Source organism: Pieris rapae, chromosome 6, assembly GCF_905147795.1.
Source record: "Pieris rapae chromosome 6, ilPieRapa1.1, whole genome shotgun sequence".
NCBI lineage: Eukaryota > Metazoa > Arthropoda > Insecta > Lepidoptera > Pieridae > Pieris > Pieris rapae.
In genome coordinates, this window is record NC_059514.1 from 5,145,845 (window position 1) to 5,159,398 (window position 13,554).

The 13,554-nt window shown below is 31.0% G+C and overlaps 1 protein-coding gene across 1 annotated transcript in view; it reads right to left on the bottom strand.

The window, feature by feature from the left end:
• The window catches only part of LOC110992460 (neuronal PAS domain-containing protein 4B), a 93,193-nt gene extending 79,665 nt beyond the window's left edge, over positions 1–13,528 (bottom strand). The window contains exons 1-2 of the mRNA XM_022258289.2: positions 13,175–13,528; positions 3,784–3,900 (exon numbers count right to left, since the gene is read on the bottom strand). Coding sequence (XP_022113981.2) covers positions 3,784–3,794 — 11 coding nt within the window. The 5' untranslated portion in view covers positions 3,795–3,900; positions 13,175–13,528. The remainder of the gene's footprint in view (positions 1–3,783; positions 3,901–13,174) is intronic.
• Positions 13,529–13,554: the final 26 nt, after the last annotated feature.

The window sequence follows — 13,554 nt, forward strand, 5'->3', positions numbered from 1 at the left end:
TTCAACTTAATTGTCTTCTGAGAAAATTATTTTTAGAATCAAATCTGCTTTTATTGATCTATATATTGCACGCTATTTGTAATAGTTTAAATTTTGCTATATGTATATAAATAATTTTATATTGCAAGAAATAAACTGGACTGGCAGAGTCTCTTTCAGTAAATCCTGACTGCCTTTTGTTTTCTACATTTGAACTCCTAATATGTATTCTTCCCACTGAGTAAACGAATAAAATTTAGTCTGATGAATTTAAACGCAATTCTCTTTTCTTTACCTCCTAGCATTTTTTTTATTTATGCTTATCAGCCAAGGGTCTATGGCCGCTTATTTAAATTATACTGGTACAAAATCATTCTATTTTCAAAATAGTTTAACGTTAATAGACGTCGTCCTTTATATAAAAAACCAATTGTCAATGTGTCTACGAACAGCATCAGTTATCTAAAAAGGTCGTTGAGCATAATTTCGGAATTCTATGGTAAAATAGCTCTGCCTTTTACTTTTTAACCAACTCACTGTAAAAGCAAGTCATTCTTGGCCTAATATAAATAGCTAGCATTAAACGAGATAGGGATTGCTCACCACTAAAAGATATATTTTATGTCAAGTTGATTTATTTTAATAATATTTTTTTTTACTTATAAATCTCCAACATAAGTATTTACTATTATATTGCTTCTTTATATTAGCTTATATGTTATGACTTACATTTTTTTCGTTTGCTAAAAATATGAATTTTGGAATATAAAGTTACTACCATACTTTTCTTTATGATAAGAACACAGACAGAAAATTTAATATTAATCTTTGTATTGTGTTATATTTTGACCAATGAACGGTTGGAAAATTATATATATATATATAATCCATAACTTTCATATATATTTAAGTATTGTTGCAGAGCAGAATTCATTTATATCCACGAAAATATAAAATCTGTTCTTGGAACCTTTACAGCACAACTTATAGCTTAAAGTGGATATTCGACCTTAGCAGCATAATGGTCTTACGCGCATTACGTTATTTTGAGCGATTTGAACAAAAAAAGTAGAGACAATGAGTTATGTGAGGAACGCAGAGGTTGGTCAGGCATTTGTGCCCATCATATTTAAGACGTTGACAAAATATATTTGCCGAATGATAATTCAGAGAAGAATACTTAAGGAATATAAAAAAGACTGACTGGAAACAACTAGGAACAGTGTTTATTTTAAACTTATCCAACGTTAACAAAAAGGACAAAAAATCAAAAAGAAATCATCGCTTAAAAATACCCATAGTAAGTGATGTTACGTATTCGTCTCGAAGAAAAAATGCTGTTCTTAACCGAATATTCTGTCTGCATCAACCAATGGTGAATTAAAATCATATTTACGCGTAAATGTATTATATCTATTTAGTTTATAATATATTAAGATATAGAGTTGTCGGTTGTAGATAATCGGCAAGTCGAACTTGCATATAAATCAATCGATTTTAATTCTCAACTTTACCCAGCGGTATCACATCACAATTATTCAATGACATTCAACAAAGTATGTGTTTGTTCACCCAAAATTAAGAAAACAACTTATATCTGACGAAAATTATGTTTCGTTAATTTAATTTACTCCTAAAATGATGTACCTAACACTTTATTTCAATAATATAAATTCGAAAAACAAATATAAGAGTTACACCACATCGATATATATTTAACACTTCATACGTCACATGGTTTCGGAAACGTCATAATTAGCGTATTTAGCACTGTAATGGAACTATGTACATAAAGTCTTGGTGAAAATATAGTGAAAATTGAAATTTATATACATACGGGTTATGGAAGTTCGCTCATGAAATTCACACAAACCACTGGCGGTAAAGCGGCTTTAGCAAATGTTACTTTGCATATATTCCTAATTTTGACATGATATAAATTTATATTAAGTTTTCCTTAATCTTGCAAAGCAACAGCCTTCGTACTCCTGGACTTTGTAACTATAATATGTTATGAGGTATATAATGTCAGTCATACTTGGGTATTAGAAAGATTATTTACTATATAGTTGTGAATAAAAAACTAGAACCCTCAATACAATGAGTAAACGTATGTGGTTTCTTTAAAATTATCTGTAATATTACTGGCTTAAAAGATTCGCGTCAGTGCGTAAGCTTATAAGATGAATTGAACACGGAACAAATGTATTGCTTACTTTTCACCATATTCGATGTTTCATAGCAACGCTATCATAGCAACGCACTAGAAATGCAATTTACGTCACCGTTTTAGCTTTACAATTATCGTATTCTAAAAAATATATCCTTGATGTGTCGTATGCTAATTGTAAAATTTCGGGACTTCTTAACGGTTCAAAACCGTGTTCTGTTTGTCACGAAAATCACATTCGACGTATCAAACTCGTACTACATGAAAACTTGTCACGACTCCGTAACTGTACCATTGTTTTAATTTAGCTTTGAATTTTTAATGGCTGATTTTACCGGATTTAACGTCATTGCAATAATATTCTGGGATTGGGCATATCATTCAGATTCCTGCAAGCACTTGCATACATAATAACTGTTAATAAGGAAACATTAAAATTTCGAGTCTTTGCTATATGCTGTGTCCCGTAAATAATTGTTTCGTATACACTGGGATACGGGTATATTTATATTTAACGAGATGACCCGATAAACCTCCACCTACAAATATATTTGTTAATCATGGTTAAAACCTTAGTACCCAATTTTACTCATTTTTATATCTTAAACAGAATTTTTTTGAAAAAAAAACTGGTTTCACAACAGATTAAAGATTTCTAACGAACTATTTGATAGCCAAGTGAAATTTTTTATTAATAAAAACAAAAGACATCAGGTGTTTTGAAGCTAGAAAACGAATTGTATTAGCAAATTAATATATTTTTATAATCAACTAATAAGTTTCAATGACAAGCCTAAACAGGTAGAGGTTTCATTTTAGATTCTCAATAAATTTGAGTATCATAAGTTTGATGAAAATTGAGTATTTTTTTTTTTTGGCTTTAATTTGTGCCAACTGGGCACAAGGTACTTCGCCAGTGTCGTGTAGATGGAGAAGGCACGAAGGAGATTGATCAGTAGAATTTAAAAAAAATAGTTGGAATTCGATTGCTAGTTTAAAGACAGCACAGACAACACAAACATAAGTAAAAACATGATTACATACTATTTGCTACTTATGAATAATTTATTTATTTATTTTTCTAGTATATATATATAGCGGATCCGACAGACGTTGTCCTGTCTACACGTCTTTAATTTCAAAATTTCAATTATTAATAAGCCATTTGATGAAAATTATTATTAAAATGTTATGACAATATCTAACGATCCAGCACATGGTCACACACGATATAACACAATGATAACAAAACTATTTTAAATTTCGGGACAGACTAAAATTAAAATTCGAATATTATTTAAAATTTGACACTGCGATGGTAGCGCCGTCTATCATATCGTAAAACATTCCAAAATCAACAACAACTAATTTTTTTAATTGAAAATTAATTAAAAAAACATTGTCCAGCGGACAAAATTGTGAATCTAAACCATTCCCAGATCCCCTTGAACACACACAAAAAATTTCGTCTAAATCGGTCCAGTCGTTTAGGAGGAGTTCAGTCACATACACACATGATATATATATATATATTTATATTACAATTTAATTTTATTACTTGCTATATATTTACATAAAAAATTGAGTATTAAAACCTTATTGGTATTATTTGACACGTGACATTTGACAGTTACCTTGTGAACATGATGGCTAGCCGATGAGTGCGAGAGTGGCACGCTCTGTGAGGCGTCCCCGCACGCTTGTTAACATTATTAACGAGCGCTAACGCCCGATCGCTTCAACTTCGACACCTGGAAACAAAGTAAATAATACATGGTGAATCTAGAGCTGTAGTGACTGATCATGAATGGTTATTATATTATATAAGTTATTTTATAGTTTTTTATCAAGTTGTTCGATGAAAGATGAAATTAATATATTATTATATATAGATTAGATTGTAATAAAATGAGTGGTTTTAAATCCGTGGGACAAAGTTTTCATTGCTTTACATCGAAAATACCCTAACAAAGACATCGTAAATTTAAAATACCTATTTTTGCATAAGGAAAAAGGCGTATAAGCTATATATGGCAAGCGCTAAATCGTCAACCAAACCATATATGGTATGCTAAAAATTCTACTTAGATAGTAATTATCCCAACACCAATCAGCAAGTACGAAAAATCCCAAAATGGACATGGGAGGGACGAAAATTTTGTGTTAATAATTCCTTATTTGAATCCACAAATCGAAATGCTCAGATTGGTAGGTATGGGAAATGTAGTATACTGAGGTATATTCGTACTTGACGTAAGAAACAAACTCTTTTTTTTCTTCATATAAACGTGAATTATAACAATACCTCTATAGACTAATATTAAGAAATATGTTCACAGTTTTTTATAGAGCTTTATCTTCCTTTAAATATTTCGTAAGGCCGTTTTAGCGCAGTGGAATCAGCTATCCAAGTTATACTTGGAATGCGTGGATGTGGATTCCCAACGAACAAAATCCTTGGAGTAATGAGCCTGTGAAGTGGCCAGTAAATTCTGGGCTTCTGAAAGGATCTAGGCTGGCTAATAACCCTATTTTATGTACAACTCATACGTTAACTCAGTCCACTATACTATATATATTTTGTATGTTCATTTATGTTATTTAGATTACATATAATATTGAATATCTCGCACAAAATAATAGCTGACTAACGATTTTAATGTGTAGGCCTCGCGTAAAGCAAATACTTATTACATCAAGTTTTTTAATAGTAATAATATTTAAATATTTATTCGCGCTTTAATTAAATTACGAGCCCTATTTAGAATTATGAGGCCCTAAGTAGATTCTAATCATGTTATAAAAGGTTGATTGACAACATTGTAATCCATAGTATTTACCACCTACGTTCAAAACTTTAATCGAACAAATTCACGCAATTATAAGACGTATTAACTAGGTATACGTTATAATATTGCGTAAACAATCTGTTAAGTATGTTAACACAAATTATGGTTTTCATCGGGTCAATAATTTTGGAGCAAAGGGCTTATATTTAGACCAATTACGACCACTTTGGCTCGGTGATTGGACACATTTAGTGTAATTTTTATTATTTGTTAAAAGGCATGTTACTTTTAGTGAAAGCTTTTTGATGAATTTTATAATTATGGAATGGAATTTTCAGTTTTGTTTTAGATGTTTATTATTACCAATTACTTGATCCGTATTCACATGAATTAAATTTAAATTGCTTGAATTTTATATCATAAATTGTGTAGTACTATTGATAGTTTCCAAAGTAAAATTTATATATAGTTAGTTACAGTTTCACTTCCGAAATTTCTATTTATCTTCAAACCCCACGATCACTGTATTATTATTTGTAAAAAGGATTTCTTTCTTTCTAACCTATTCTTTCTTACTGGCCATCGAAAACCAGTATCAACTAGGCTACAACTAAGGTATGTCATATTCACTTTAAAACAAAGCAACACTAAAGAAACAATATGAGAAACTAGGAATACTGAATTCTAGGCACTTACAAATCGAATAAAACACCAATATTGTATTCTGATCTCGCCTTCTTCTCCCACTTGAGCGATAAGAGGGAGATAGCGCATAGTTGAAATGTGAAAGGTCGTAAGGTTTGAACCATGTTAGGCTTGCAATATGCCAATATGGAAGCAACCGTGACTTTTATAGGTAGTTAGCTTGAACAATGGATTTAGCTGAATCCCGCAAAAGCCTTCGATGACTTTTGATAAGCAAGTGCTGAAATTAATTGTGCTATAATTTGAAGTTATTGAATTGTCTTAGAGGAAATGGCAAACATGGACGTAAAGATAATGTTTATCGGATTAATTAATTTCGTTTATCAGTGGTAAACGAAAGCTTTGGTCAATTTGCTGGTGTATTATTTGAAATAACTATCGTAGGCTCACAGTTGATATAAAGTAAATACAGATTATTCGTTCCGAATAGGCTCACTCTGAATTAATAACTCAAGAACTACTACCACATTAAAATTTTAATGTTTACTTTGGTAATTGACACTATTCTTAAAAAGAAACCAGTAACCGCTACAACGCTTTTTGGTCTGTGTCTTAAATTTCTCTGTTTTATGATATAATATCTATATAATATGAAAGTAGATGATCAGCCTTCTGTGCCTAACACCTGCCGTCAACTATTGGATTTAAGGCAAGTCGGTTTCCTCACAATGTTTTCATCACCGTTCGAGCGAATGTTAAACTCATAGACAGAATGTGCATTGGTGCACTGCCGGCAACCGAATTGAAACCGTTAGCCACTAAGCCAACACTGCTCATCTCACCAAGACAAATATTAATGCACGGGAAATCAAAGTCAGTAACAGAGAATGTCTTTAAAACAAACATTTTTTTTTCTACTACGCATAAGGTGGACACAGCTTTTCTGTCCACCTTATGCGTAGTATATGTAAAAGAAAATAAATTTTATTTAAGATTATGTATACAATAAATAGATTTAAAAAAAATAACAGGACTTTACTTCACTTACATATGCACAAGATGTCAATTTGTTTAATAATGATGGCAATGGTATTGAATCACATAATAAAAAGCATCTTAAAGATTTACATAGGTATCAGTACCAATTTACATGGCCTTAAATAAATCAATATTTACGGCATTTTTCCTCACATTAGCGTACAAAAGGGACAGGGTGTTTTCATTAACACGGCCAGTTAGCAGGTGTGGTAGGACGCAGGTGGTCTTTGTTTGAGAGTTTTGGTGTTTTAAAAGGATCTTAATGTGTTTATACGACCTCTTTACTTGTTTTTACTTTTTGGTGCTGGCTGGGTTATTAAATGGGTTCGGGTATGTGTTATTGTTAAAAATTAAATCAGGTTAAACAAGTCAATAAAAACATCATCTTTCAAAAACTTTATAAAGCCTTTATTTATTTATAAAGGCTATATATTCGTGCCTCTTTTAAAATATTATCTAAAATAAACGATTATCAACGAATGTACGTATAGTAAAGTAAAATTTTGTTAACAATATTTAGTTACTTGTAGTAAGCATTTACAATCTTATATTGTATTATATTAATCAATTACAAATACTTTAATATTCCACAAAATACAATCTTATATTGTGGAATATTAAAGTAGTTAGAATATTTACATCATTTATACCTTGAGAGATGCAATGCGCTTAAATAAATAAAGGTACTAGGTATAGTAAAATCTATGTATCTATTTTATTGTCTCTTAAAATTCTTCAGACTAGTTTAAATGTTAAGAACAGCTTACTTAAAGACACAATGTGCTCTACATCAAACCATTAATGCTTTTGAATTTTATTATGGATCTTCTAAAAATTGTTTTGGATATGGCAATACAATTAGTTTAAATAAACAAAACGTACTCTTTTCATTCCATGTTTTTTAAAGTTGCCCTTGAGTAAGCAGTTTTAATTCTTCTACCTTTAACATTACAACTTTGACTATAGTCAACAATATTTACAAATATAACGCATTATTATAATTGAGTATGGCTGATATTAATTTGTAAAAGCTTAACAAAGCTTGAGGATATATATGAGCGGTAAGAATAATATCTGTAACATAACTACGAAATAACAAAATTCTACCTATTTTAATAAAAATCCAGTCTAAATGGGTTGAATAAATCTGGCGGTAAAACACAGCTATTCAACTCTTATCACTAATGAAATAGAGCATAGCATGTTCAAAACATTAAAATACAATAAAGAACGCATCCATGCTTCGTACTCAGTACAATCATTACGACAGCGGAACTAATTCCTCATCTTATCATAATTTGAATCGACATTTAGATGAGTTCTATGACAAACTTGTGTTTTCGGTACGGTTATTAATTCTAGTGACGGATTTTTTGGGTTATTTTTAAGTGACTTCGGTCACATCTTTAATAGGTTATGGTGGCAATACAGTCAAGACTAAGTGGATTAAAACTTTCTTATGTCAACATTGTGAGAAATTTAAGAACTAAAAGGCGCGTAACATGCTTTCTTTACTACGTAAGAAGAAATTTTAACTATCTCGTGTGTGTCTGCGTACAGAGTCGCCAAGGACCTGGATGGTGAGCTTCTCGTCAAAAGAACGTTATTACATTTACGTATCACGTTATGTGTCAATGCCTATTGAACTACTGTAGACCAATAACAATTGAACGATATTCGTTTTAAATTCTCACCCCCCTTCGTTAACTTAGGAGTATGAAATCGGACTCTGAGTCCGAGTCCCAGGCCAAGTTTAGTGTCAAATACTCAAGAAGGTTACAAGCTCCGATTTTACTAAAAATAATATATTTGATTTTATGCCAAGGGGATTAAAAAAGCGGCACAGCCGTACCATCCTTTTTTCGAAACTTTGTTGCGTATAACACAAAAGCCAATTTAATATATATTAAAAAAATAAAAATATTTTATTCGCTAATTATGTAATACCTTAAGATAGAAGGTCTCTCAGGACTGAATGTTAATCAGATTTGGTATCCATGTATAACACAACTTTTTATTGTAAAAGAATGGCGATACTAAGTATGTTTTATTTACAAGCCAAATACCATATATATAAACGTGCAGTTGAACGCGTATAATGCAGTTTGAAATCAGAAAACCCATATTATATACGTCATCCTTATCTATTATTACCATTTCAATACATTATATACGAGTTAATGCAGTCATAAATATCATAAAAGCTAGTTAAGAGCTAAGAAGTGTTGCTGATGTAATACCATTAATACTAATTGACAAGCAGAACGATGAATATTTTCCTTATAGCATTTTAATTGATCTATCTTTACTTCTACCACCTTTGGAGAAATTAAATGCCATTTTGTTTTTGCTCAAATGTCTTCAATTTGATACCGGGCGAAAATCGTTGTGAGTTGGAAAAAACAGAAGACTAGTCACCCTTGTCACACTTGTTGATTTACCCAAATAATAAACGCAAATATGCGTCTTTTGCCCCCTCGCTGGTAATATTATTTTCAAAAATCTATAATGATGAATATTAGCTATGCTATAATTTTGGTTTTGAATAAAATAGGTTAAACCTAATTCTCTTATAAAAGGTGTCATGAATTTAATAAAATTAATAAGTTCTGTGAGTAATCCAACAAGACTATAATATAACTGACGTCACATTTAATTCATTATAGTAAATCAAATTGACGTGTTATTTAAACATAATTAAAATTACATCAGTTCGAATATGAGTAATTTGACCCGGAAACGATTCCTGGGTTCCCATGAAATAAACATCTCGATGATCTAATGGTTAGCTATGAACAAGTAATATAAACTTAATTATAATAATCTAGTCCTTACATAAGTCATTTCGTAATTTACTCAACTAAACGCTATAAACGGCATTACAGTATAAATAAAATAAATAATGTTTGCCAGAAATCAACCCATGTCCTTTAGTCTTCTGTAGGGCATAGAATAGATAAATTTCTGCGTCCTGGATTTTAAAGATGCTACGTCAGCTGCAGCCAGTTCTACCGAGTTGAAACAATGATTGTTACGCCTGGAATGTATACCTAACACGTCTAGCTATAATATGCATTACTCACATACTATAATACTTTGGTTTATTACGTTCACTTATTTTTAATTCGAAAGAAACAGTGATTCAAGAAACATTAATATAAAAACAATGGAATCGTAAAATATATTTAGCGTAAATAATTCGCTTTATAAACTTCAGTTAATGTAGAAGAAACGTTATAAGCCAAGAATCTCGCATTGAACGCGTAATTGTATCATAAATTAACGAAGGCAGTCTATGGAATTAATTGAGTGTATACCATAAGAATAAGTTGCTCTTACGTAATTATTTCTAAAATAGCTACTGACCATACGTCTTATTGTGATGCATCGACTAAGGAATCACTTGGATGCAAAGGTAAACAGCAAAACAAAAAAGTATTTATGCGATGCGACCGCGTACGCCAAGATCTCGGTCAGGCGGGAGCCGACTTCTTTTGTTTCCAACCTCGAATCAGCCAGTATTTCGAATCTAGATTTTGTTTATTTCTTTTTTGTCTTTTCTTTACCTTTTTCTTTATTGTCTCTGTGCGGCCACGGCCTTTAAGAGGAAAAAATAAACGGTGGCTTATGGCTCCCCATTGATATGCGACGTTCGAATTGAAATTTAAATATTTGCCCGCGGTTACGGACGGACTTCATCGGCTATTCTCTTTTTGAAATCGCTGTGTTGCCATCTTAATATTTACTATGTTAAAATGTTGCAGATTCCAATCTTTTAAATGTTAATATATATTTCCATCTATTATCTGCGCGAGATAAGCTGTTGCCAGTTTTAGTGTTTATAATTTATAATCGTAGAGAAAATGAGCATTGATAAATTGAGAACGAAACTTGTTTTTAAACACCAAGTAAGAATATTTGGACCATAGAAATTTAATTGAGTTTTACGGAACCGGGGTCACAGGGCGATATCGGCTATTTGTAACTGTTACGCTGTGGTGATGACTGGTTTTTTTAATAGATTTAAAACGTTAGTTAAGACAGGCAATCAAAGTAGACATTAATGAAGCTTACAAGTTTATTAACATATCACTTTTGCTCGTGACTTTGTTTGGCATGGCTTTTAACTTTACACGCATTTCATTTCATTTCATCAAATTGAAAGCATTTTATTTCTATTAACATAGAAAGTAGCTGTAAAAGTAAAATCATCTAGTTTAATTTAAAGCTTTTCCTTATTTGTGATCGCCTCGAACCGTGAAGTACAAGTTTAGTTTAAGTAAGTAAATGGAAATTTTTGTGTGCATACTTATTACACTACCCAATAAATTAAAAATTATAAACTAATATACACTGAAACATATATTGGACGATAATATATAATAATTTCGAAGGATTGGACTAGTGTTCAAACATTAATATAATATAAGTATATCTTGTTTAAATAATACAATAATCGACATTTAAACGTATTCTATGCAAATGTTATAGGCTTAGAGAATATTTTTAACAACAGTTAGTTATCTTTGTCATTAATCTTGTAAACTAAATGTAGTTCTAGTTAACAATAGGTGGTATTTCGTGTTAATTTCCAATTCCCTTTAACAGCGAACCATTTGCTAATAATGATACTTATCTATTTAAATATAAGCTTTGATCTAGGTGTTAATAAGTGTATTTTAACACATCGTTTAGTAACACAATCATTTTATTGTTCCATAATTGTTTTATGGATATGCATAGCTTTGGTCAATCTGCTCTCAGACGTTATTATTATTTTAGTAATAGTAATAACCTTTATTTCCAAAACATAATTATAGTTTATAAGTTTCAATGATTTTGAATTGAGAAAAAAAAATAGACTTTACATTTAGGTTTTGGTTTGTCTGTTGGACATAGGCCTCCTCCATCCGGTTCCACTCGTGTCTGTCGCGGGCAAGGCGCGGCCAGGTTTCTTATTTTAGTATCTAATTCTTAAAGCCAGTAACGCAGTTTTTAACATAGGTGTTTATTAGCTGCTTTTAACTTTGATAGCTCCTATTATATACTTAAATATACTAAAAACGTCTATTACGTTTTGTGCAATTACACAAACCGTTAATAAGAGACAAGACACGCTAAAAATTATTTATAACAGTATATAACACTTAAATCTTATATATTCCTTTCTTTATTTAATAAAAAAACCAAGTGGCGCATCATTTTAGGTCATGGCCCCGTATTTTTGTTACTGTAATCCTTCCGCATTTACTAATGTTAACGACGGTTCATTCTATTAATATCTAGTGTTATCACTACATACTCTTTTGTTATGAGTTTGTCAGTGGAGATTAATGGCAGCATTTACTAGATTCATCTCACCATCGTCACAGCTCTCGCACATAGAATCTTCAGACTATTGGTTTGAGTGACATGGTGTCTCCTACTGAGATGAGCTCCTTTGAGCATTATGTTTATTAAAAGTACAAAGACGATTAAATTAATACTATTCGCTATAGTAAAAATGCGTCACCGCTGTCGTTAATAGAAAGAAAGAAAAATTAAAACATTTTTTTTCATTAAAGCAGACATATAAACACAAATACTTTAATCAGAAATGATCCCAACTCAGTTTGAAGTGGCTAGCAACACTGATTTTTAACGGGTTCGTTGCATTTAAAATTATTTTACATAAAACACTTTAGAACAATGAATTTTTTACGTTTGGTCCTACAGTATCTTAATATAGTTCAGTTATTTTTTTTATATAAATAGCCCTTATTTGATTTTATTCAATATATGTCGGAAAATACTTTTTAAATCAATGCAGGCGTTGCGTAGCTACATTTTAGTGAATGCGTCATTCGTTTGACCTATAAGTATCGTACAAAAACTTAATTCCCATTCAATAGATCATCCTTGTATATATTCTATACGGTTGGTAATTATGCTATTATGTGGAATATTATATCCATTTTATTGCTCAAGATACAATAGAATTGAGCTTAATTTTATAGAACTGTATATTTAGTATTGGAGGTCATTGAGATTCAATTCTTAAATAGGAAATGGAAAAAATGTTTTTTCCAAATTATTAAAAAATTTTAAATTGAGTATCAGGTAACCGATACATTCGAGTGGATTGGCCAATGAGTTAACGAGAATCGATCCTAGAACCTCCACGTTATAAGCTATTATGACAAAGCCAAAGAGAATGAATTAAAATGAATATGCATTTTGCACAAAAGTTGTAAATTCTTGAATATCTTTAAAATGCTTTGCGGAATGTTTTATCTATTCTGTAAAACTGTTATATTTTATTTATGTACACCTAATCTATTTTCGTACTATTATAAGAACAGAATTACTGTAAATAAACATTATATTAAACTACTTGCTTTCAATAATAGAAAATTGCTCTTGACGGCGAGGAGTTGGATTCTGATGATTATAATGTCAACATAAACAAAAAAATTCAATGCAATAATAAATTGGCGTGTACTATTTTTTAATAAAAATCCTCTTAAGTAAATAATTGAGTAGCTACCTATTTATTTAATAAAAATAATATTACCATAAAAGCGGCAGGCTATTGAACAAATTCCTTTCCAGTATATTGAATGTACGCAAATCTATGAAAAATAATTTCGACACGTTCATTTACACATCTAACGAGTCAAAATTCACGCCCTTGTAACCACTAAACTAACTAAACAAAATTAACTGGACCTTTCTGAATATTTAGCACTAGCCGAACACTAAATAAAAATTAATGTCACTGAAGCACAGCACTGCAACCTTTTTAAAGTTTTATGCGTAAAAAAAGACAAAAATTAAATTCGTTCCATTTTCGTTTGTTTTGACAGATCGGACGGGTCGTAGTGGCGCGCTGTCAGTAATACGCGCATGCGCGTGTGGAGCGCACGAACATCGGCACTGCACTGGTTCGCGCGC